This window comes from Squalius cephalus (assembly GCF_949319135.1).
Source record: "Squalius cephalus genome assembly, chromosome: 18".
Lineage (NCBI taxonomy): Eukaryota > Metazoa > Chordata > Actinopteri > Cypriniformes > Leuciscidae > Squalius > Squalius cephalus.
In genome coordinates, this window is record NC_137139.1 from 13,513,655 (window position 1) to 13,536,403 (window position 22,749).

The following is a 22,749-nucleotide window of genomic DNA, read 5'->3' on the forward strand; positions in this document are numbered from 1 at the left end:
AGATGTTGGTGGAGAGGAAGGTTTTGAATGTCATGATGTCATGGGTTAATTGACGCAACAATACAGATGCCGATGGAAGCGAATTGCGAAATTCTCTGGCTTTTTGCACATATTAATTTCATTATTCCCAAATGCACCAAAGCCAATTGCCATAGCAATAACTGCCATGGAAACTAAATGATCAGATTGGCTCCAGATCAGCATAGATGCAAAACAAGTCTTGCTACAAATTACTGCTCATTTACACATTTTAAACCCCATGATGGATGCACAATTTGCATTGGGATTCATTAGCCCAGTGTTGGATTTTAGCACGTTAACATATCACAGTTTCATTTAAACTGAACTTTCTATGAATTCTGAATATGTGCATTGCATCATCTGCACTCATGACCTGTTAAATTCAGCAACACTTCTTACTTAATGTTGAGTATTTAATTATGCAGCTGAAGATGTTCCAACCCTAGTTCCCATGACAAATGGAGCGAGTTAATTAAAGTCGTAGTGGGATGTCATCCTACCTGGTTACAAAAAGTGGAGGAGCAAATCAGCAAATCTATACGGTGAGTGAAAATGACAAACATAAAGGAAGTAAATCTCCTCTAGCTGAGTGATCATGTATATCAGATGGAAAGAAGACTCAGCATAGATGTTTTTGACTGATCCTTTCGGCTGTGGTCAAAATTTGTACTTGAAGTCCCTGAAGTGTGTATGCCACAGTTTCTATAAATAGCTTCCAAATGTGTCATCTCTGACCGCGTGCAATCAACAAAACCAGTCTTGCTAGTGATCGGAAACTTTCTCAGCTGAGATGACAGAAAGAAAGTTGACTGAGATGGGTTGTGCATAGAAGTGCACATTGAGTGCTATTACTCAGTGCATGAAGTTGTGCTTCGAAGTGATTTGGGTCACATCATACTTTGTTTTTCCCTGAAGTCTAATTATAATGTTAGTCAAGGTTTTATTGCCCCAAAAACATCGTTTTCCCTGACCATTTTCTACACTCTCCCAGCTCCTTAAAGGTACCCCAAAATATAAATTTTGTACTTTGTTGTACTTACCCTCAAACTTGAGGTTTGTTTCAAACTTGTATGACTTTCTTTCTTATGAAGAACACATTAGAAAATATATTCACTTTTCCAAAACTCTTCACATAGTGATTGCAACAGCAGTCAATGTGGCCTAAACTGTGGATCACTTGCATCCAATGACTACTACTTTCAAAATACATGAATTCTCTTCTAACTTAAACACAAACACTGCTAAAGCTCTATGTACCTAAAGGTCAATTTGCATGTAAAAAAAAAAAAAAAAAAAAAAAAAAAAAAAGTTTAACTTAACCTCAGAATGTATAAAGTGGGTCAAATTGACCCGGCATGCTGTGAATTTTGAAATATATTATCAATGAAAACATTTATTTATTTGATATTCCATGAATTGTTGTTTCTGACCCTCATGAATGTCTTTTTCATATTTCTTAGACATAGGATGAGAAAAAAAACAGTTTTGTTGCCTGTTGCTATTGTTTTTAGGGTTTGCTATAGTGCTCTGAAAGAATAAGTTGATTTGAGACATGTATGATGTGTTTTGGTAGTTTTACTGCATTTTGAATGTGAAATTTACTGCTGTGCCAAGCTGAAAGTTGGCAAGGGGAACTGTGTGAAGAGAAAAAGTGACCCAAGTACTGAGAATTGTGTCTTAGCAACTGTGAAAAACTGATAAAAGCAATAAATCAAATGAAGAAACATACAAGTTTTATGTACAACTACTTTATTTCAATATTCGTACAAATTGATATACTCAGCAGACAGTATGCAGTACAACGCCCCCTAAATGCTTGGAGGACAAAGCACAACGCATCAAGGCAGCGGTACAATCAGCAATCAACAATTTACATCCATTGAAAGAATAAAGAACAAAGACCAATAACAATAACACTTCAGAAGCTAAGAGAGTAGTCAAAACAATATGAGGTTATTGGGATATCAGTCCACTGTACAGAAGGAATGGAGAATTTTTACCAAAAGCCTACAGGTTACTATGGTGCATTCAGAGGAACCATGCTGTTTTCATACCTCTAGATGCCCTTTATGGTACATATAACTGTTCTTTGAACGAGCTACAGATCTTCTCTTCAGCTATTGGCTTGTTTTGGTGCAGCTGATCTCCAAAGCACAGACTGTGAAACATATTGTACATGAACTTATGTGCAAACCTAAGCAAAGTCTTCACTATTGAGTCTAAAAGTCTAGTCTAAAACTCAGTACAGTTCTCCATGTAAACAGAATCAGATTGCTTAAATTCAACCAAAGTGAATTAACCATTGCAGAAAGATCTAAACATAATTAATACTAATAGAAATGTCTATTGTACACTTTAAATAGGGGCATGCTAATCGGTAGCTTTATCGAATAGCAGACGGTCAATCAAAATCAAATCATAATAGATGATGCCGTATGGTGACAGAAGTAGAAACCGTCTAAAAGCCAGAAATCAGTCTACAAAGAGGAAGTGAAGTGGTTCGGTCATCTCTAAACACAAGGGGCAGGAAGACCTTAGAGAGAGCAAGAGAGGGAACGAAAACTCTCCAGCTACAGACGAGAATACCCTCTGAACGTTCAATATACAACAGCCACCAGCTAAATATACACACAAGAAGCATATCCAGTGTGAAAATGAATCTTGGAAGGATGACACAAATATATATATATATAAAAAAATTGAGTAATAAAGTAGTAGGCCAATCAAGATCAAGGTAAAAACATCAGCAGAAAAAAGTTAGTGTGCGTCCATGCAGTGGAGAAATATTCCAATATGTTAAATACATGGATTACAAGACATCAAACAATGCATCCCTTCATTAGACCCGCTTTAGTTTTTTGTATACTTGTTCTCCGGCCACAAGGGGACAAGTAGACAAAGAATGAAAGACAAAGCCAGAGTGGGGGGAAAAAAACCCAAAATCGGACAGAAAGCGGTCTGAGGTGCAGAAGGGCAACACGCGAATGATCCCAGGTCAAATGGTGGCTTGGTTCTGGGTGCTTTAGCAGGACACCTCCATGGTTTGCGGTCTGGTCTGGTTGTCGTGGACTGGGCCGGCAGTGGCGCCCTCCATCTGTGAACTGGTATGAGCGCGGCTGCGCGTGCCGTCCGCTGAGCCCATGCTGGAGGCAGAGTGAGTGCGGGACCGGGCCAATCGGGTCATGCCGACAGTGGGCACTGAGAGAGAGGACAGAGAAATCGAACAGAGCTGAAAACATGTACAGACTAATGCTGCTGCATGACAGTTGCAGGATCCTGAGTGAAGGGCATGTGCTTCACAGGAAAGTCCGTTTCGCACCCGGATCCAAACATATGGAGATCCAGGAAGGGGAGAATAATGAGTCTCCTCAGAGTGAATGAACTCCCGCACATCTACACATCGCTGACTGCTCAACTAACGCTGGACTGATTGAGATACTATGACAATCTCAAACTATGGTTGATAAGAATAGTAAGATGAATCCCAATTCATATACTTCTTATACACCATTGATTGAGATTTGCAGCAGGAAAGCTAAACGGGAGCAGGACAGGTTTTCAAACTGGTTATATTTCATTTATTAATGTGCATTTTGATCAAATACAGTATCTCTCTGCCAATGTTTCAAATCGATTCAACCCGAGAACTATTAAAAGTTAAAAGTTCGTATTGTTTTAGGAATTGGGCAACAATAAACGAGTTGTTTATGAATCGGACTACAGTATTTGCATTGTATGTTTAGGCCGTTTACACCTGGTCACTTCATGTATCTGATTTGTTAAAACGGTTCCATTTATACTTATCACTTTACACATAAATGTGTCTCCGCACAACAAACATAAATCTGATCTTCGATTTTCACACTATATGCAAATTTAACAGATACATTTAAGAAAAAAGCAAGATATGAGCTGCATTTTATTTATCATCAGCGTAGGAGAAAGAGCGGCGATCAGCACTGTCATTTAACTTTAATCATTTAATCTACTTTTAATGAAAACGAGAGTGTTTTGAGTTTACTTTCAGATTCATTTGCAGCAGTTTGAGCTACTTGAGTGTTGCAGTAGCGCTGTCATATCTGGCTATAACAGCCTATAACACGCTCTCACACATTTGTTTTTTAACATTTTGGGAGGAGTAAAATTGACATAAGTGGTTTCAACAACCAGATGCATTTATCACCTCCTGAAGTGGCTTGATTGATCGGATTTAACCCCCATCTCGAGGGGCATTTACACCTGGTCTTTTCACGATCAGATCGCTATCCTATCGCAGAAGACGCTTGAAGTGAGCATGTGTAAACAGGACACATTACGAAAATCTCAAAAACCCATCAGTAACACTTTGACTTATTACTTTTTAATACACTACGATTCAGAACAAAGTAACTTTAATTAATATTATAGAGGATGGATAGTATGCAAATTTGGGATTTAGACCTATATACCCTTAGAACAAAGTCTCTTCTGAAGACATGGTCTAAATAGAGTGCTGCAAGGATGATGCATTTTTATAGGCTAGTCTGGAACTTCGAATCAGTGGTTCCCTCAACTAGGATTTTTCCATTGGTTTTTGGATCGTTACAGAAAATAGGCTCTGTGAAGCTCTGTGACCCGATCATCAATATAATCTTAACAGACAAACACAACTTTTATTGATTTTGAAGACTAAATATAATCCCCGGAAGTAAAAAGATAAAATGTAGACTATAAACGAAATAAACCACGATCGCATGACTTCAACATCACTACTGTAGCTCAATCTTTCTTCAAAATTTACAAGTTGGAAAGTTTGAGTTGGAATAGACTGGAAGAGTGCGAGTGTAAACACTACGTAGATGAGTTTTTCTTGTGATGACGTGGCCAACAACCTCTGTAGTCCCACTTACAGTAGACACTTAAAAGCCTGAGAGAGCCACGTGGGCTATTACTGATGTACTAGAGATCTCATTTCAAGCATTTAACCAAAAACCCATTCAAAAAACCCATTGACTTTGGGACGATAAATTGTTTCCAGGTTTTAGGACTCATTCCTGCAGCACTCTATAAATAAATATCAGCATCTTGAGGCGACGCGACCACTGTTTAGACACTGCATTCATTATTCTCCCATGAAGGAAAGAGAGATCTCGAGTCAGGATCAAGCTCAAATTCATTTTGCAAAACCATTGCAGCAAAATGAATAGTCAACTTCAGTCAATGCAGAATGTGGCATGCAAAGTAAAGGCATGTTTCTAGGAGAATCATAAAAGAACATAAGATGTCTGTTGGACAGTGTGCACAAACATTCTCTCAGACAGCTTATGACAATAAACAAACATTAACACGTATGTCTATTTACCATGCTTCAAACGTCATGATGCAGAGCCACAAAGACATTTGTATGCACGTGACTGGGACATGGAAGGATAGACAGTGAGGACAGGAGGCACGGGAGGTTAAGATGACAGGCTAAAGGTGTTGGCTGATCTCCTGGTACCTGATTCGCTGTTCAGGTGGCTGAGTAGCACATGAGGGACTGTTGGCATTGGTTGTAGGGGTCAAGAAAGAAGATAGGGAAAGGGAATGCAAGAGGAGAAGGAGGAGGAAAAAGATGGGACAGAGGAAAGGGAGAGATTATTTGGTAGTACTTTTTGAAAGAGGGAGGATAGAGAAAAGGAAAGATTAAGTAGACGCTACAGGAGAAGACGCAAGGAAAGTAGGGGACGTTAGATCGGGTGATGGGAATAGCCTTGACAGTTAGACTGTTCAAATTTCAAATGCAAGAAAAGTGACAGGGACATTTTTCTGAATGGTTTTGATTCCCTTTTGCACATATCCGATTGTGTCTTTCAGGTGTCAAGGATATTCACTACAAATTGAACAAAAAACTAAATGTGGTGAGAGAAGACTATTACTATATCATTCATACTTGCAAACACAAGAAAATATTGTTCTTGATTAATATACTTTTTCAGACTGTGGTAAAGGACAATTAAACTCTGAAAGTGCAAAAAGAGAAAGTGAGAGAAGCTCTGTAGAAAGGAAACTGTCTTCTGCTGGGATAGTCCCTCATGAGTGCGGGTTTGTACTAAATAAATATCACACCCGAAACAGTAACCAAGAAAAGAACAAAAACACACTTAACAGACTCAAAACACAAAGTGGAATTTACCGGTGATACCCTCCCTTCTACTGCAACACAAACATGTTAAATGACAGAATCAGACAGTGAATATTACGCTTTCTTAATGACTCATTCTACATACACTAATATTTCCACAGACAAAAGAATTACACCCATACAGTTGTCTTTTACTTTTCCTGTCTGAATCAAAAGTTTACACGTGTATGAAGAGTAAAATATTACTATAAGAATATAGAAAAGGTGATCCAAGAGTTAAAATCACGTTTTTATGATAGTGTGTCATGGGCATTTTCACACCTCACTTGTTTGGAGTGTTTGTTTTGAAACCTGGCATGTTTTACCCCTTAGTTTGGTTCGTTTGGGCATATACAGTATATGAACATGGCAATCGCACTCGGATCCACACCAGAACAATCCGTACGAGATCGCCTGAACGAGGTGGTCTCGGCCTGCTTGGAAAACTCTGGAGCGGTTTGCTTGTGGGGAGAAAGCAATCCGACTCAAAGGACCAATGATCCAGGCTGTATCGCAATGTATAATTATGCATGTTGCGTGAAAAGCAGCAGTGTTTGTTTTGCTAATGCTTCTCCAGGGTTTCCCCAGGTTTGATCACCCCAAATTTAAGACTTTTTAAAGACCTTTTTAAGACCACTTTAATGAAAATTAAGACCTACATCGCACCCATTATGCAGTCGTAATGTCACGGTTCGGTACGTTTTCGATACAGCAAAAAGAAAGAAATGCCAGGGATTTTTTTTTTTTTTTTAATTAAAACTAACATAATAAAAGTATGATATATATATTTTTTTTAACTTTGACCAATGATGGAGCTATAATAGACTATTCTTAGGAGCATATAAAACAAAACAGCTCCTTGGAAAAAATGAAATGTAACCTAATATTGTAGTAGTTATAAACAAAGGTCTATTTTTAGTTCAGATTAACATTTGAGGGCAGCAATTGTATTCATAATGTCAAAATAAAACCAACGTAATGTTAATTGAAAGCATTATAGCCTACTATTCCTGCCAAACTTCCATGGTTGCAGTCAGTGTTACTACAGTAAATCCATGGTAAATGTTGCAGATCTGTGGACACTGGATAGTTCATTCATGGCACAATGTTTCTTCCTGGCTTCCACGCGCTGTTTGATCCGTTAATAACGGAGAAATGTGAATGTTTCTCACTAGATCTCATAGCGATGTTATTACTGTGGCGAATTCAAATGATTTCTTTACTGGATCTCTTATTAGCGCTGTGTAGTAACAGTGTCGCTTGATCAAGATCGGCTCGCGCTGCACTGGTCCAAACTGATAAACGGTCCTTCAACCACACAATAACGAGTAGCTCAGTTTCGTTCAGCTTACATTACGTTTGCACATGTTGGACAATGTTGTGGTCGCGCCGGCGGCTCTTTATGAGCGCGCTTGCCACGCGCAACGCACCTACATTTGAAATAATTAAATTTTGGTCGGCAGGGAAAATGTGTACAACGAACCGAACGACACTTCCCCATGATGTCTATCCTCTCGACTGATTGATTAGAATGTTGATCCATTGCCGCTGGCGCAAAACCCAAACTATTGTTTGCGCATACTAGAAATTAGACGTTCTCTGGCGTTACGCTAAACCCTGTTGAATTTTCATGTTGTTGTTTTTTTATCCCCCATTTCACCTTGCGTTGCAGTCTGGTTGACATTGAATAAATAGGCAAGTATAATGAAATTTAAGACCTTCGTTTAAAAAATTAAGACTTGGACAACGGAATTTAAGACTTTTTAAGGCCTTAATTTAGGAACATGACATTTAAGACCTTTTTAAGACCCCGCGGCTACCCTGTTCTCAAAAATCATGGGTTTACATGGAGCAAAGACGAAGTGAAATGCCTAATTTAAATTTGGTCAAACATATTTCAGATCAACTGTCCAAAACACACAAAAATATCGAAGTTTACAAGGTGTTTAGTGAGCGTCTCTAAGAGATGGGCTTTAATCGTCTCATTTAATGCTAACAGATGACCGCTATGAGCAGAATCTCAGAACATAAACATAAATGGACCGTTTACTCGCACATGACTTGTACAATCAAATTTTGGTCAGTTTAGAAATGCTGCCTTGTGAAAGTCAACAAAACTAAGAAAAAAAATGCAACATCGTAACAATTTTAATCCCCGTTTCGGAACAAAGCAAATGATCTACGGGTCTTAAAATGCCTTGTCAACAAGTAGGAACTGCTGTATGCTCGGTTTTTGCACAAAAATAAAAGTAACATTTCAAACATCTGGAGTGTAAAAATGGACTGGTGTTTTGCGATACATCACATTCAACAATGAAAATGCCATGCATTGATAATGGATTTTAATAGTTGACAATTACTGTAATAATTCACAATGTATATACATTATTTTATTTTTATTGCATATATTATTATTATTATTATTATTATTTTATTTTCAAATCTAATATTCATGAACTGTGTATGCTGTAAATGCTGGTCTGTTGTTTTATGGTCAATATTCAATTTATGACATTACTGACTATTTAATTAATCAATAGGATCATAAACTGTTCCAAAATCATTGAATTGAACTGACCAAATTTCAGAATCACTGATAATAATGAAGTCAGAGCAAGTTGTACACTTCACACATCTAAAATAAAAGTAATTCACAAATCTCTTACAGCTTGTTTCCTGAAGGGGGGCTGTGTTTCTCAGTAGAAACACAAAAATAGACTTACAAAAAGGTCAAGCGATCTCAGGATTAGATTGTGGGGAGAAAGCAATCCGACTCAAAGGACCAATGATCCAGGCTGTATCGCAATGTATAATTATGCATGTTGCGTGAAAAGCAGCAGTGTTTGTTTTGCTAATGCTTCTCCAGGGTTTCCCCAGGTTTGATCACCCCAAATTTAAGACTTTTTAAAGACCTTTTTAAGACCACTTTAATGAAAATTAAGACCTACATCGCACCCATTATGCAGTCGTAATGTCACGGTTCGGTACGTTTTCGATACAGCAAAAAGAAAGAAATGCCAGGGATTTTTTTTTTTTTTTTATTAAAACTAACATAATAAAAGTATGATATATATATTTTTTTTTAACTTTGACCAATGATGGAGCTATAATAGACTATTCTTAGGAGCATATAAAACAAAACAGCTCCTTGGAAAAAATGAAATGTAACCTAATATTGTAGTAGTTATAAACAAAGGTCTATTTTTAGTTCAGATTAACATTTGAGGGCAGCAATTGTATTCATAATGTCAAAATAAAACCAACGTAATGTTAATTGAAAGCATTATAGCCTACTATTCCTGCCAAACTTCCATGGTTGCAGTCAGTGTTACTACAGTAAATCCATGGTAAATGTTGCAGATCTGTGGACACTGGATAGTTCATTCATGGCACAATGTTTCTTCCTGGCTTCCACGCGCTGTTTGATCCGTTAATAACGGAGAAATGTGAATGTTTCTCACTAGATCTCATAGCGATGTTATTACTGTGGCGAATTCAAATGATTTCTTTACTGGATCTCTTATTAGCGCTGTGTAGTAAGTTAGTAACAGTGTCGCTGTGAAACACAGGGGGGCTGTGTTTCTCAGTAGAAACACAAAAATAGACTTACAAAAAGGTCAAGCGATCTCAGGATTAGATTAGTGATTATGGAGGAGAAATGTGACTGTCAAAATGTGGGCATTTTCAAATGAGTCAGGCCGCTTGCGATCACGTTCCTCTCACTCTCAGAACACCTAACCACTAATAACTGTTGCTAGTCGTGTCAGACAGAAACACTCTCTGGACGGACAAAACAAAAGCTTCCCAGGGCTGCACTAGCACTCAAAGGTTTGGGTTAATAAATAAGTAATACATTAAGCAAGGATACATTAATTAATCAAAAGTGACAATGAAATCAACAAAAAGTGACATTTATAATGTTAGACTTATTTCAAATAAATGCTGTTCTTTCGAAAACTTTTTCGTTCCAAATCTTTCTTTCTAGTAAACTCTGTGTACAAAAACAATGTTCTCAATGCTCGAGTTCATGTGTAGAGCCCCTGGTGATACTTGTGTCGAGCCTTCTTAGTGTTTTAAAACTAGCGATTTTTGATGCTAACATAGTTGTGCCCAAAGCACTCCCATTCAAAAGGCAATTTGACCGAAAACTAAAATACGGTCAAACTTAAAAGTGGCGTTTCCATTCTAATTATGCTTTTAAACGAAAGTTTGCCTCGGGTAGATTAACAAAAAGACCCTAGGGTGCATTTTGGCGAGAGTTACCCTTTAAGATGAATGAGCCCGTTCGGTTAATTACTATTATTTATTGGCAATAATGGCAAACAAAGCCTAAAATATTGATACCGTTGACAGGCTCTAATTGAAAACCAAGTTTCACAGTAATACTAGTAGTTGTGAATACCACTTGCAAACCCTTAAAAGTGAATGCATATATGAAAATATCTGTAGGAACTTATGGAAATTTGAGGGTATTTAATTTTCTAGGTGTCAGATATGATTTGCATAACTGTACATAAAACATAATAACCATCTATATTGTTTAACAAGGCAGAGGATTTTAAGAGAACTCGCCAAAATCTTGGAAAAAAACCTTTGGAAATCACACACTTCACCTTTAAATGCCAAAAAAACAACAACTTCATTTCATGTTTATATTACTGAATAGAAATATATCCTGAACATAACCACATAAACATTAGACAGAGCTGAATGAAGCCGAGGTCTGAACGCTTGAGGTTTTAAAGCAATAAAGTTTCCATGCTATGCAAAGCATTGAGCAGTCAAAGGATCTTTTAGGGCACAAAAGATATAAAACCTGAAGATCAGAGAAGTCACACAAGGCTCATGCCACACATCATGCTCTTAGAGGAAGACTAGTGTACTTACACGCTGAAGAGCGCATCACTGAACGGCCACACGGAAGACAAGTCATGTGTTAGTGCATCCGAGGGCTGATCTGAGACCTGCTTTACTCAAGAATACGGGCCTGACTCAGATCAGCAGTGGATAAATGATCCACTGAGGCAGATTATGGTTATTATCATGTTCATAACATCTGAGGGTCCAGGATTTGCTCTCTCACCCTTGAATGTGTCATATTCCTGCTGCTGTTTTAGACGTTGTTACATTTATGACATACATTATTAAAGCACTGGGGACATACAGTATGTAAGTTGAGATGATGCTGACATCTCTCTAACAACAAGATGCTTTCAGACACGAAATGCAAACAAGAGACAAATTTCATACAAACAGTGAATATAAATATAAACTGAGAAAGATGATACGGTCAAACGCTCAACATTTAAGTGGCTCATGAGAAGAGAAAGAGGACAGAGACTTACTGTAGCCCATTCCCTGGACAAAGTACTTGAAGGCCTCAGCGAGTTTACCCGGCTAAAAACAGAAAACATCCACATTTAATACAAGTCAAAACTACATCAAACTGATGCCGTGGCAGACATAATGGTGTTGTCTTTTATTCTTACTTGGACAACTTGGGGAAGTCCACCACAATCTGCCATCTGAAGAAAGGAGGATACAATAATAAATACATTCTGTCATAATTAAAGAAATATACACACTGGAGAAAACAAAAAGAAAAAACAAAAACAGGGATGCAAACTAATCCGGGGTGAAAAAGGTGTCAAAGAAACGACCCAGAGGAGAAAATGATTAAATATCTTTAAAATGTGGATTTACAGACATGTGGATATAGGGGAAAAACTCACCCTAGAACTTCATAGTCTCAGGCCACAGTGACACTATTGTTTTTATGGGAACCATTCAATATGAGTAAATAATAATAATAATAATAATAATAATAATAAATGTATTATATTATTAAAAGCAAACAAACCAATATATTACTATAGTTATAATACTATTGTACTGTAAAATGAAAATAATAATTTTATTTTACAGAACAAAAGTAAAATTACAATATTAATATTCATTAATTTCTTTGCTGTCAAACATTAAATCATAGAGCTTTAATTTTGGTGGAAAACTGCAAGGAGACAACACATTTATAAATGATTCATATTACAAATTTGTGAAAATAGTTGAGTGCTTTGGGTTTTCAAATGCATAAATACACAAAATACAGGCCATTCAGTGAAGTATCACTTATTCCTTGGATAGTTCACCCATAAATGAATAAATTATCAAAATATCTTTTGTGTTCAGCAGAAGAAAGAAACTCATACAGATTTGGAACAACTTGAGCGTGAGTAAATATTTTTAGATGAAAATGTGAGTAACATCTCTTTATGTGAATCCCTTAAATAGTTGTAGTCGTACAGCTGCAGCTCACATGCATGAAAGTTGGGTTTGGGGGGTCTGAACTAGTTGAAACAGGAAATCAGCAGCCTAATAAAGAGGTTGACTGGAACAAAGTACTTTATGTGTTTTAAAAAATACAAAAACACTAAACTTATGCATTTAAATACAAATTAGATTTGATTTTTTTCAAAGGCTTTAAAATGCCACTCCCTGATTGATGACACAAATTATATATTTGAACCAAATTTACAATTTTAGCTGAAAGGTGACAAGTTTGCATCCCTCAATCAAAACATTGTTCTAGAAGGGGAAAAGCTGTCATGCCTTGAGTAAAGTAGTCTTGGTTGGATTTAACCTCGAGTTGCATTCAACCTGTGAAAAAAAACAGATCAAATCCCACATGGTCAGTTTAGAAACAGAATACAAGTAATAGACAGATACAATGAACAACTCTGCACTAAACCAAACTGTTTAAAGTGCCACCCTTGTGTTATTTAATAGGCAAACTCAGGAGGTGCCAAAACTTTAAGTACAAAAGCTGTTACTTAAGGCACTTTTAGCACAGATGGAATTACTTTATTGGCCAATCTGTATCAAAGACCAGAAGTATGAATTTTATTCACTCTCTGCACATGTATGGACAAGTGTGTAAGCAATCAGTAATTCAGAGGTGCTTTGCAACAAGCACAAGTGCATAAGATGTTGTGATGATTAGCCCCTTTTAGGATGTGATGTCACTGTTACAGTCTGAACAGAAAAATGGAACAATGAGATAAAACACACTGAGCCGTTCAGAAAGCACACTGTGTTCTCTTCCATAGACGGAATGGCAGTGTGTTTGACAAGTCACTCACCACAGCATCTACCGCTGGTGACGTGTCACCAACTATTAGCAGGGAAGGACATCTAAACAGCAAGAGAAGAGAGACATAAAAGTGAAAGGAAGAGGAGACACCATGATTCAATAGCCATAAAATAGACAACCAATTAACATACTTCAGTGTTTTGACTGTATTTTCATTAAGTCCCAGGACGGGCCTCTCAATCTCCAGATCTTGCCGACTGTAATAATAATAAAAAATAAAAAATTATTTTTTTTAATATCAGCTCATATGACAAAGATCAGTGTGTGAATTGGTCCTAGATCAGGGTTTTGATGAGGTCACCTGTTGTAGGACTGGCAGAAAAGAGCCAGGTTGTCCTGATTGATGTCCTGAGCGATGTGCAGACGGTATGTTTGAATGATCTCCTGGTTATCTGTCAGCTCGTCCTGAGGTACAAAAACTCAGCTCATCAACAAGACTCTAAGAGATGTTCAGAGAGAATTATCTCACAGATGCTGTGGTGAATATCATATTTAAGACCTACCGTGCTGAAATGGTGTGCCATCACTATGTCTACCAGATTGCTGGTCCATCCAGACAGCTAAAGCAGAAACACACAGCCACAGTGCAAAACAAAAGCACAACCTTTAAATGAGATGTTTGAGAAGATCACACAAATCTTGTTCCCAGCACCTCCACCCAATGTTCACAATCAACAATCCACTGACTTGAGCACTTTTCATCATCGTAGCAATCTGACCTGTAAGGTTATTATGCGCTTTACAACAGGGAAAATCTTAAGAAGATCAAGAACACTAATCTGTTGAGAAATCTAAAGTATGGAGGAATTATTAGAGTTGGCTTGTAGCTAATAATGGAAGTAAATAAAGTATTTTCTGAGAATAAATGTGCAAAATAGTCAAATAAATAAAAGAGACACCATTTTTTTGCATTTTTATTTAATCAGAATTTCATGTAATTTTTATATATATATATATATATATATATATATATATATATATATATATATATATATATATATATAAATTACATGAAATTCTGATTAAATAAAAATGCAAATAACTACCAGTATCAACACTTTTTTTGTTGAAAAAAGCATTTAAAAGAAGATAATGCAAAGACTATTGTATAAGTCTACTGTGGCAGATGGGTAAACCATTATGTACCAGTTACAAAAAGCCAATATTTTGTGTGCTTTATTTCCATATTATTGAATGTAATTCCATCACTGGCCTACAGTCCATAGTTTGCAGCTTGTCATTGGGATAATACCAGTATACATTTTTGTGTCATTTTATAATTATTAATTTAATACTTATCTGCACTTAATTTGACAGTGCATTCATAATCTTACCTTAGAGGCAGCCCAGTCGATCCAGCCCTTAGCACAGGGGTCCACATTGATGAGAACCAATCCCTCCACCAGAGCAGGCTCATTCAGCTAGAGAATGACAACACATGGATCAGTCCATCATTAATGATAATACTGATCTTAACCCTCAGGACACCTACTGACTGAGAGGATTAGGCGCATGACTGAACAGACTAATGAGACAGATTCTTTACTTTTTTTGTGGTATTGCTATCTATAGACTTGTCTGGGTCTTACTCAAACACATTGTTATTGACCTGGGACCACAAAAATATCACATTGATTTAAAAAGATGCCAATAGTCAACATAAAATCAAAACTGATTCCATTTACATCCTGAATACTCATTCCCAGTCTTATTGTGCATTCATGCACATTATTCTAAAGGGTAAAAAAGGTTTGTCTTCAAGAATGATCATCAAAAGCGTGTAAACAATCTGCAACATGTTTTCTTTTTGGCGAACATGACCGATTCTGCTGGTTACTGGTTAATGTTGAATAATGTTACTAGTAGGGATGCAACGGTACACGGTAAAATCCCGGACCGTTCGGTCAGCCCTGCACGGGACAATCTACCCTCGTGTCCCGCGGGACTTCGGTTTTGCCATTGAGTTCGCGCTGATCCTTTTAGTTTTTGCTTTAGGCGCCGTTCACATATCGCGCCTAAAAACGCGTAGAAAACGCTAGGCGCGCCGCGTTCTCCTTTTTCCAAAGCGCTAGGGCGGTTGCGCTCCGGAGGCGTCTGTCGTTGCTAAAGCAACTATCAGCTGCGCTCTGGTTGGTTCTTGTCACGTGATCTACGGTGCGCTTGCGGCATTCTGAAAAGTTGAGAATTTTCTGCTGGGGACATCGTTAGTGCCAACCGGTCTCGCCTTGCACCAGACAGTGTTGATAGACTCATCTTTTTGCACCAGAATCTCTCAATAGTGGATGAGTAGGCTAAATAACATTGCACTTTGTATCCTGAATGCAGTATTTTTTTATTATATTATTTTGCTCTGCTTTTTTTATTCAAAGTAAGCTAATTTATGTTTGTTAAAGGTAAAAGTGCACTTTTTCTTTCACATTGATCACTTCATATACCAGTTATCAAGGTTTGGAATTGGGATCCACTTGAATATTTTGAAGTGTGTTTGTTTACATTTTGTATTTCATATAAGTGATAGTTGAAGAGGTTGTATTACTTAGTGTTGTTCAGTACAGACTAGAGTGTTAATTTATTCCATACATTGATGTTCTTCCTACTGTGACATTCTGTTTATGCTCATAAGAAAAATAAAACATATTTTTGGGATGAAATAGCAGTCTCTTTCTGCACAAAACATGTACCGAAACCGAACCGAGACCGTGGCCCAAAAACCGAGGTACGGACCGTACCGTGGGCTATCTGTACCGTTGCACCCCTAGTTACTAGCCAAGTAGTTGTTTGAAGAGATATTTCACCCTCAAAATGTAGATTTTGTCATTGTCACAATTTTTTTTGCCCTTTTTTTATTTGTCGGATTGGTGTGAATCTATTGCCATCTGTCGGAGCTTGTTTTTGCCAATCGCTGAATCTGCGTTAGAATGTCTGAGAAGTGACGCGCTGTAATCTGGTGACTGTCGGCATTGATCTTCATCTGTCGGTGCAGTGTGAATTGGCCTTAACTAGGGCTGTGCCAAATTCTGAACAAATTGTGCCAAATTCTGACCCCCGCCAAATTATTACCCCCCTAGTATCGGTAGGTTTAGGATTAGTTGTGGGGGAGGGGTCAGGATTAGGTGTGGGGTTAGGATTAGGCAATCAGATTCTGACTTCAATGAGGGGGGTAATAATTTGGCAGGGAGTCGAAATTCGACACAACACTGGTAAACTTGACAACCGCACCACCGCGGCTGATTAGCACCGGCGGTGGTCCGCCAGAACATATTTTTTGTATGAGAATGCTACTTTACATGAATATTATGACACGAGTAAAGCACAAAGCTTTGTTTATAAAATAAATAATAGGTTAGCAATTAAATGTTACATCGCAGCCATGGAAACATCATGACAAATGAGTTGTGTGTGAGCCCATAAATTTAAACTTTGTATGGTTTGCGATCTGGTCACCCGATTATCAGCGAATTTAACAATATTCCATTAGTTATTCCACTGGACATGGAATCTCGTTTCTTTTCCCAAATCTTCACTCACGCCACACTCATTTTTGAAGGGGATTATAAACGTTTTCTTCCTTGGTTCGCTTTTAATTAGGTCTATTAAATTTGCATTCTTTACTATGGTAAGGTAGAAAAAAGCAGTAGGACAGATAGCCTACATTTTTACTTGCACTTTAAATTCTTTTTAACAGTTTGTGCTTATCATTAGATATGTTATGGCGCGTCGAGTTTATTTTAAGTTTTTTGAGATTTTAAGTTTCGCTTTCTCTGGCAGTGCAAAATCAAACATAGCCTAAATGTCTTGTCCTTGTGGAAGATAAAGTTCGCTTTTCAGACCTTCAACAACAAGTGGAAAAAATGAAGATATCAGAAAAGAGATCGATGGTCTCTTTCCTGCTCGTGACGTGTCCCACATCCCTCTCAATGCACAGAGCAGTATGTGTGGAAATATAAAACAAATGTTTTTTTTTTTTTTTAAATATTTAACTTTATTATATTACTTAAGTTACTATTATTTACTGATATTTATTTCATTGCTTTACAGACAAACTGTCTGTTTCTTTGACGGAATTGCTCAAATAAACACGCATGTCTGTTACGAAATGAATGTTTGAGCCTCGTTTATTTATTTATTTTTTATTTCAAAACAACCCCCCCAACCACGCGCCACTGCTGGTAGTTGGTCCATTACCACCGCGGTGGTAAAAAACTGCGACCGTCACAGCCCTAGCCTTGACCTTAATTTAATAAATATTACAGGGCTGGTGTTGGGGTAATTGGGATGCATATAGACCCTCTCAGGGATTAACTCAGCCAGTAGACTGAGTTAAAAAAAAAAAAAGAAAAAAAAAAAAAGGTTGGTGCTGATGATGTTCTGGCCTACATTGTTTTGTTGAATATTCTGTTTCACCCCAAAATACGTCACATTACAGAAGTGAGAATGCAACAAAGTAAAGCCGTGCAGCTTTAACCTCTTATTTAACCTTTTATTGACGTGACCTAACCTGCCATTGACACCTTAACCAAGTTCTCAGTATGTCAGAGCGCTGCAAGGGCTCACACTTGGTTTTAAAGAAGAACTTCAGCTATAGGAAGCCGAAATATATCAAACGTCTTGTGACCGTGATCGTGATGGAAAATGATTCAGGTTTCACACCTCTTAGTTTTCGTGTCTGAATAAGGCCTATCAATAAAGCTAGAAAGACATGCAGAGAAACGCAAGTATTCTAGGCAGTTCTCATGCATGACCACATGTCTACAGACAAACATGTGATAACCAAGGTGTAATTCAAATGATTTTAAATAGTTTACATGTGCTGCAGTTAAAGGAGCATTTCACCCATGGGAACATTGATCTTTATTGAAAGTGGGTCATATATGTAGTCGAAATGTAAAATAAATTTTGAATTTGGTGCCTTCTTGACCGAGGAAAGAAAGAAAGTAACTTCAGGACGCATTTGTATGAAAGACAACAACTCCCACAATGCACCACATTGCACAGCTGCGCAAGCCACTCCCACTAATCCAGAACAGCATATGAATCACTCATCCGTCAATAAGGCTAGCTACCACCGGAGCTTGAAATTCATTTCACACAAAATGTCTAACGTTAGTTAGCGAACTCATTAGTGAATTACTCCTCATTTGCATTTCTTTCGAAGTGGTGAATTATTGCATGGTAACGTTACCGGGATGTTCAGTCAGATGCGGTGCGAAACTAGGATGGTTCACAACACAAACGTCCGTGTCCTCGTCTGATTCAGAGATTTCGTCCAGGAGAAATTGGCATCGTTTAAATTCTTTGCAGCAGACGGACTCTATCTCTGTGTTCGTAGTTGCATAGTGAGATCACCGGCGCCACCAGTCCGCCCTAACTCGAGCCAGTCTGGGCTTCTCGTCCGCGACAGTCAGGTCTTCTGCCTCGGCTGCTCTTCGCTATGCGGCTTGTAAAGGTAGCCACAAACACCTGATTCGAGCATCAGACTTCCGAAATCCTCTTCTTCTATATCATATTGAGTAACGTTACCCTCCGCTATTGTCATATCTTCACAGCTGGCTCCACACATAGACAGTATAAACGGCTCCACAGCGCCTGTTAGCTTAGCTTCCAAACAAGATGGAGGATATTGCTTTTAGTTTCAGAAAGTGAAGTCCCACCCACTGATCTGTAATAGGCCTGTAGCGTGAGCGGGTCCCGCCCCCTGGAATAATGAGGAGCTAGTGTTTGTAGTCTCTACACTTTTCAATGAAATGTGACTTCCTGCTTATTATGACGCAAAATGATGATTTTTACGTCATAATAAGCAGGAAGTAAAACACTTAAATCCTTATTTCTCCCATCTCAGGGAAAAATTAATGAAAAATCCACGTTTATTATAATATATGACTGGGTTTCTAACAATACAAAGCTTAATGCAAATGGGTGAAGTGTCCCTTTAATCTGCTGAACTGCGTAGGTGTGTGTTTGTTCCAATTGGCCGTCTGATTTCACAGGGCTCGACGAGCAAGCACGTATGCAGCAGAAATACGAAAATGTGCACTGCAAGCTGTTAGAAGTATGAGAGTGTGATATGCTGGGCTGAAATAATGAAGTAGTGAAAGAAGGCCATGGACATTTCAGATAAACTTACATAGGAAAAATACCCTTTATACGTTGATAATAACCAGCAGGAAACATGAGCGAGTGTGTATGGCGTCGTAATGAATGCGTTTATGAGGGTATCCACCTCCAGCGTGAATGTTTCTGCATAGATGGTGAATGAGGGCTTTGTGTAGGGTGAGAGTGTAAATGCATGTGTGAACTGTGAGTTTCTTATTAAAGCCTGAGGACAGATGGTTTTACTGCAGACATACTTCAATGATCTTCACCTCTGATGAACTCAACTTCATTCAGCTGCTCAATTAAACATCTAATGGCTCTTTACCACAAGCTACTCCAACGGTTGGTTATTACAACATACAATGACTATTTGGTCATTATAACAAAACAAAATGGAAGATATTTTACTTACAGCGAGTCTAGAGAGGATATAAGCTCCTGCGCCCACGCCGATACCAATCACACTGTTGATTCTGTTAAGGCATTTAAATCATCCATTAACTGGCATATCTTACTAAAAACACACAAATGATTTGAGACTTTAATAGAAGGTATGTTCATCAGGATTTTGTGAACATATGGGATTTATTGTCATCTAATTGTACTGGATTGTACTGGATGTGAGGTTCGGACTCACTTTAGCTGAGTCAGGACTGAGGGCAGCATTTCAGCAAGCTCATCCATGGTGGGGTACTGGTACCTGAGGGAAAGAAGATAGAGGCAAGAATGAAAAAATTGGTCCAGCTTTAATTGTTTTCAAGTGAATGTGAAAGTACTGTATTAGCAGTTAAGGTGTGGTTACATTAGCAAACTTTAGTGGGCAAAAGGTTTGTCTATTGTCGATAGCATAGCCTTGCATGAAGCAGAGCTCACACAGAAGTAACATAAACCAAGCAGTGTTGCAAAATCTGCACGGGAAAATCATTTGCCTTAAAAACTAACAGAGTTGGGTTGACACTGCCAGGGTGTGACTTTCAGGTTGCAGACACTGGTCATAAAAGCAATTGGTACAACAGATGAGTGAGTTTTCATGGTAGAACATTTTACGATTAGCATGCATTAGCACAGACCAGTTTTGTGACGTTAGGCTTGGATATATTATGGTTTTGAGCCAGAGTTGTTTCTTCGGTAGTCTGTCTTACCCGGTGGGGAAAGGAGGTGCAGATTCTTGCTGGCCCGGAGCATCAACATGGACCACAGCAAAGTGCTGAGTGATCTCCTGCATGTCCTCGAAGTTGAAGAGTGTGTTGAAACATGACTTATCTGCGTTGCAAGAGAACAAAACACTTGTTTATCATCAGACACTTCTCAAACACGTTTTCATAAATCAATATCAGACAAAAAGAAAAGATCCTTTGGGTTCAACAAGACATTTTTGAACAACTGTTTTTACTAAATCCAATTTACTACCATCGTCAGTGCCCTGTAAATCAGTTTTCTGGCTTTCAGTTTGCCATTATAATGCTGTATAAACATAAAATCATATTCTGTCTGAGTAGGTACTATATTTGATGAGGAATTAACTTTGCAACCATTAAAAACTAATGTTCTATATAGTGTAAAATCCGGATGTACTACATGTGTCATGTACTATATATACACAATGTCAGTTGTATAGCCCTTTATGACCTCCCAGGAAGAGGGCTGAGAAACACTGATCTAGACCACCCGTCCCTGTATTCATCAAGTAGGTGAACTCTAATGGCACATTCTGAGACTGGAAACACAGGAAAATGTAATATACGTGACAACTTACGGTTGAGTCCGATGTCATGATAGGTGAGAATGACCGGCCGGTTGCCTTTAGGGGTCCCTCTCAAAGTCACGTGAAGGACACCGTGAGGATTCTCAATGTCGTGCTCCTGCAACCAATCAGATGATGACATGTGAATTACCAATAAAAGCACAAAAACGTCAACTGTTTATGCGGAAAATTAAGTATACCCGGGCCTTTAATCTCGTCACGTGATAAGTGAAATCTGACAGCTCGTGCTATATGGAGCAGAGCAAACACTTACAGTTTATAGTTGTAACGTCCGTTGTCCAACTGAACTAAATGGTTTTTATTTCTATAAAAAAGCAGTGCCTTGGTGGCCAATAATGTAATCTGTGTATGGCTGAACACAGAGGAACACTAGGTAACAAAGGTAACACCGTCTACCACAGAAAGCTTATCAGGCGCAGGCTCACAATGAACTCCTTAATGTTTTTTCAAGTCCGTTTCCAAACAAATGAATGTCAACGTTAGTCACCCTCTTGTGTTTCATTGTGGTGTAGGTTTCGGCCCACCGTTGATGTTGTTTGTTGTTGCACATCACCACAACTACCACTGCATTATACGTCAAAGTAAAAACTGCCGCCTCGGACAAAATGGACACCTCAGCTACAAGATCACACAAACAGGATGAGGTTTGAGCCACAAGACTGAGGTGAGAGGCTAGCAGCACAATTTAGACTCCTAAGAACAGGAGAGCAGCAGGTCCGGCTCTAATCTCATTCCACACACAGCGTGAGGTTTCATTATTCTGGATATATCTGCCTGCAGGTTCACCAAAAGCAGCTCTGAAACGCGCCATAGGAGTCTGACATTATTTCGACGGAAACCTGCAGACTGCACACACACCTAATACAGAAACACACAAGACCTCAATGACCTTAACTGAAGGTCATTATGCGCAGGCGTGTTCGTAAATAAAAGGCAAGAAGAGAAAGCGAAATAATTTCTCTCATAGTTGACGTTAACAGACACAGGTAATGTCTCTGATAGCGATGTCTTAAGCAGGAGCTCTAGAAATCATGCTAGCAGCTGACACCTGAAGCAAACCACAGCCGCACCGACTGAAGGCAGCAGATTTAAAAATAGACAAGGCGGTTATGTTTGAGTGTGCACACACACCTATTGCTCTCCGTGACATCTCATGTTCGGTGATTGTTTGTCTGATCTCTTGATGCATTATTCAAACAGTCTTCAGAAACAGGTGTTTCTACAGTGGCACCATTTCTGCACTGGACGTGAGCAGCCCGTTGTGACATGACAAAATGTGATCACTCCCCTTTATAATCAAAGCTGTGTACAATGGAAATGGCTGTTGCAACCTGCCAACAGTTGGTGGACACCCAGTTTATTTTTTACGTGCTGCACAGCTACTCGTCCATCGGAAATAAAAATGTATCTAAAAAAAAAAGGCAAGTCTGAATTGATTGCTGCTGTATGCATTTTGTATGCTAATAATAATAATAATAATAACAACAACAAAAACAACAACTTGTGTGTCTAGTGGTTCACTGAATGATTATTCAAAAATTTGGGGTTGGTATGATTTTTTTTTAACGTTTGCTGCAT

The 22,749-nt window shown here is 38.3% G+C and overlaps 1 protein-coding gene across 6 annotated transcripts in view; it reads right to left on the minus strand.

Annotated features, from left to right (window-relative positions):
* Positions 1 to 1,749: 1,749 nt before the first annotated feature.
* Positions 1,750 to 22,749, minus strand: part of ndrg3b (ndrg family member 3b) — a 58,901-nt gene continuing 37,901 nt past the window's right edge. For 2 of the 6 annotated variants that reach the window (XM_079849827.1, XM_079849829.1), the window contains 14 exons: positions 21,163 to 21,268; positions 20,549 to 20,669; positions 20,044 to 20,106; positions 19,819 to 19,879; positions 14,648 to 14,734; positions 13,817 to 13,873; positions 13,615 to 13,718; positions 13,445 to 13,510; positions 13,303 to 13,354; positions 12,773 to 12,820; positions 11,653 to 11,688; positions 11,509 to 11,560; positions 5,501 to 5,539; positions 1,762 to 3,219 (listed from right to left, as the gene is read on the minus strand). In XM_079849827.1, coding sequence (XP_079705953.1) covers positions 3,044 to 3,219; positions 5,501 to 5,539; positions 11,509 to 11,560; positions 11,653 to 11,688; positions 12,773 to 12,820; positions 13,303 to 13,354; positions 13,445 to 13,510; positions 13,615 to 13,718; positions 13,817 to 13,873; positions 14,648 to 14,734; positions 19,819 to 19,879; positions 20,044 to 20,106; positions 20,549 to 20,669; positions 21,163 to 21,268 — 1,068 coding nt within the window. In that variant the 3' untranslated portion in view covers positions 1,762 to 3,043. Of the gene's footprint in view, positions 3,220 to 5,500; positions 5,540 to 11,508; positions 11,561 to 11,652; positions 11,689 to 12,772; positions 12,821 to 13,302; positions 13,355 to 13,444; positions 13,511 to 13,614; positions 13,719 to 13,816; positions 13,874 to 14,647; positions 14,735 to 19,818; positions 19,880 to 20,043; positions 20,107 to 20,548; positions 20,670 to 21,162; positions 21,269 to 22,749 lie in introns of all 6 variants that reach the window. The other 4 variants (XM_079849830.1, XM_079849831.1, XM_079849826.1 and 1 more) reach the window with 3 other exon arrangements.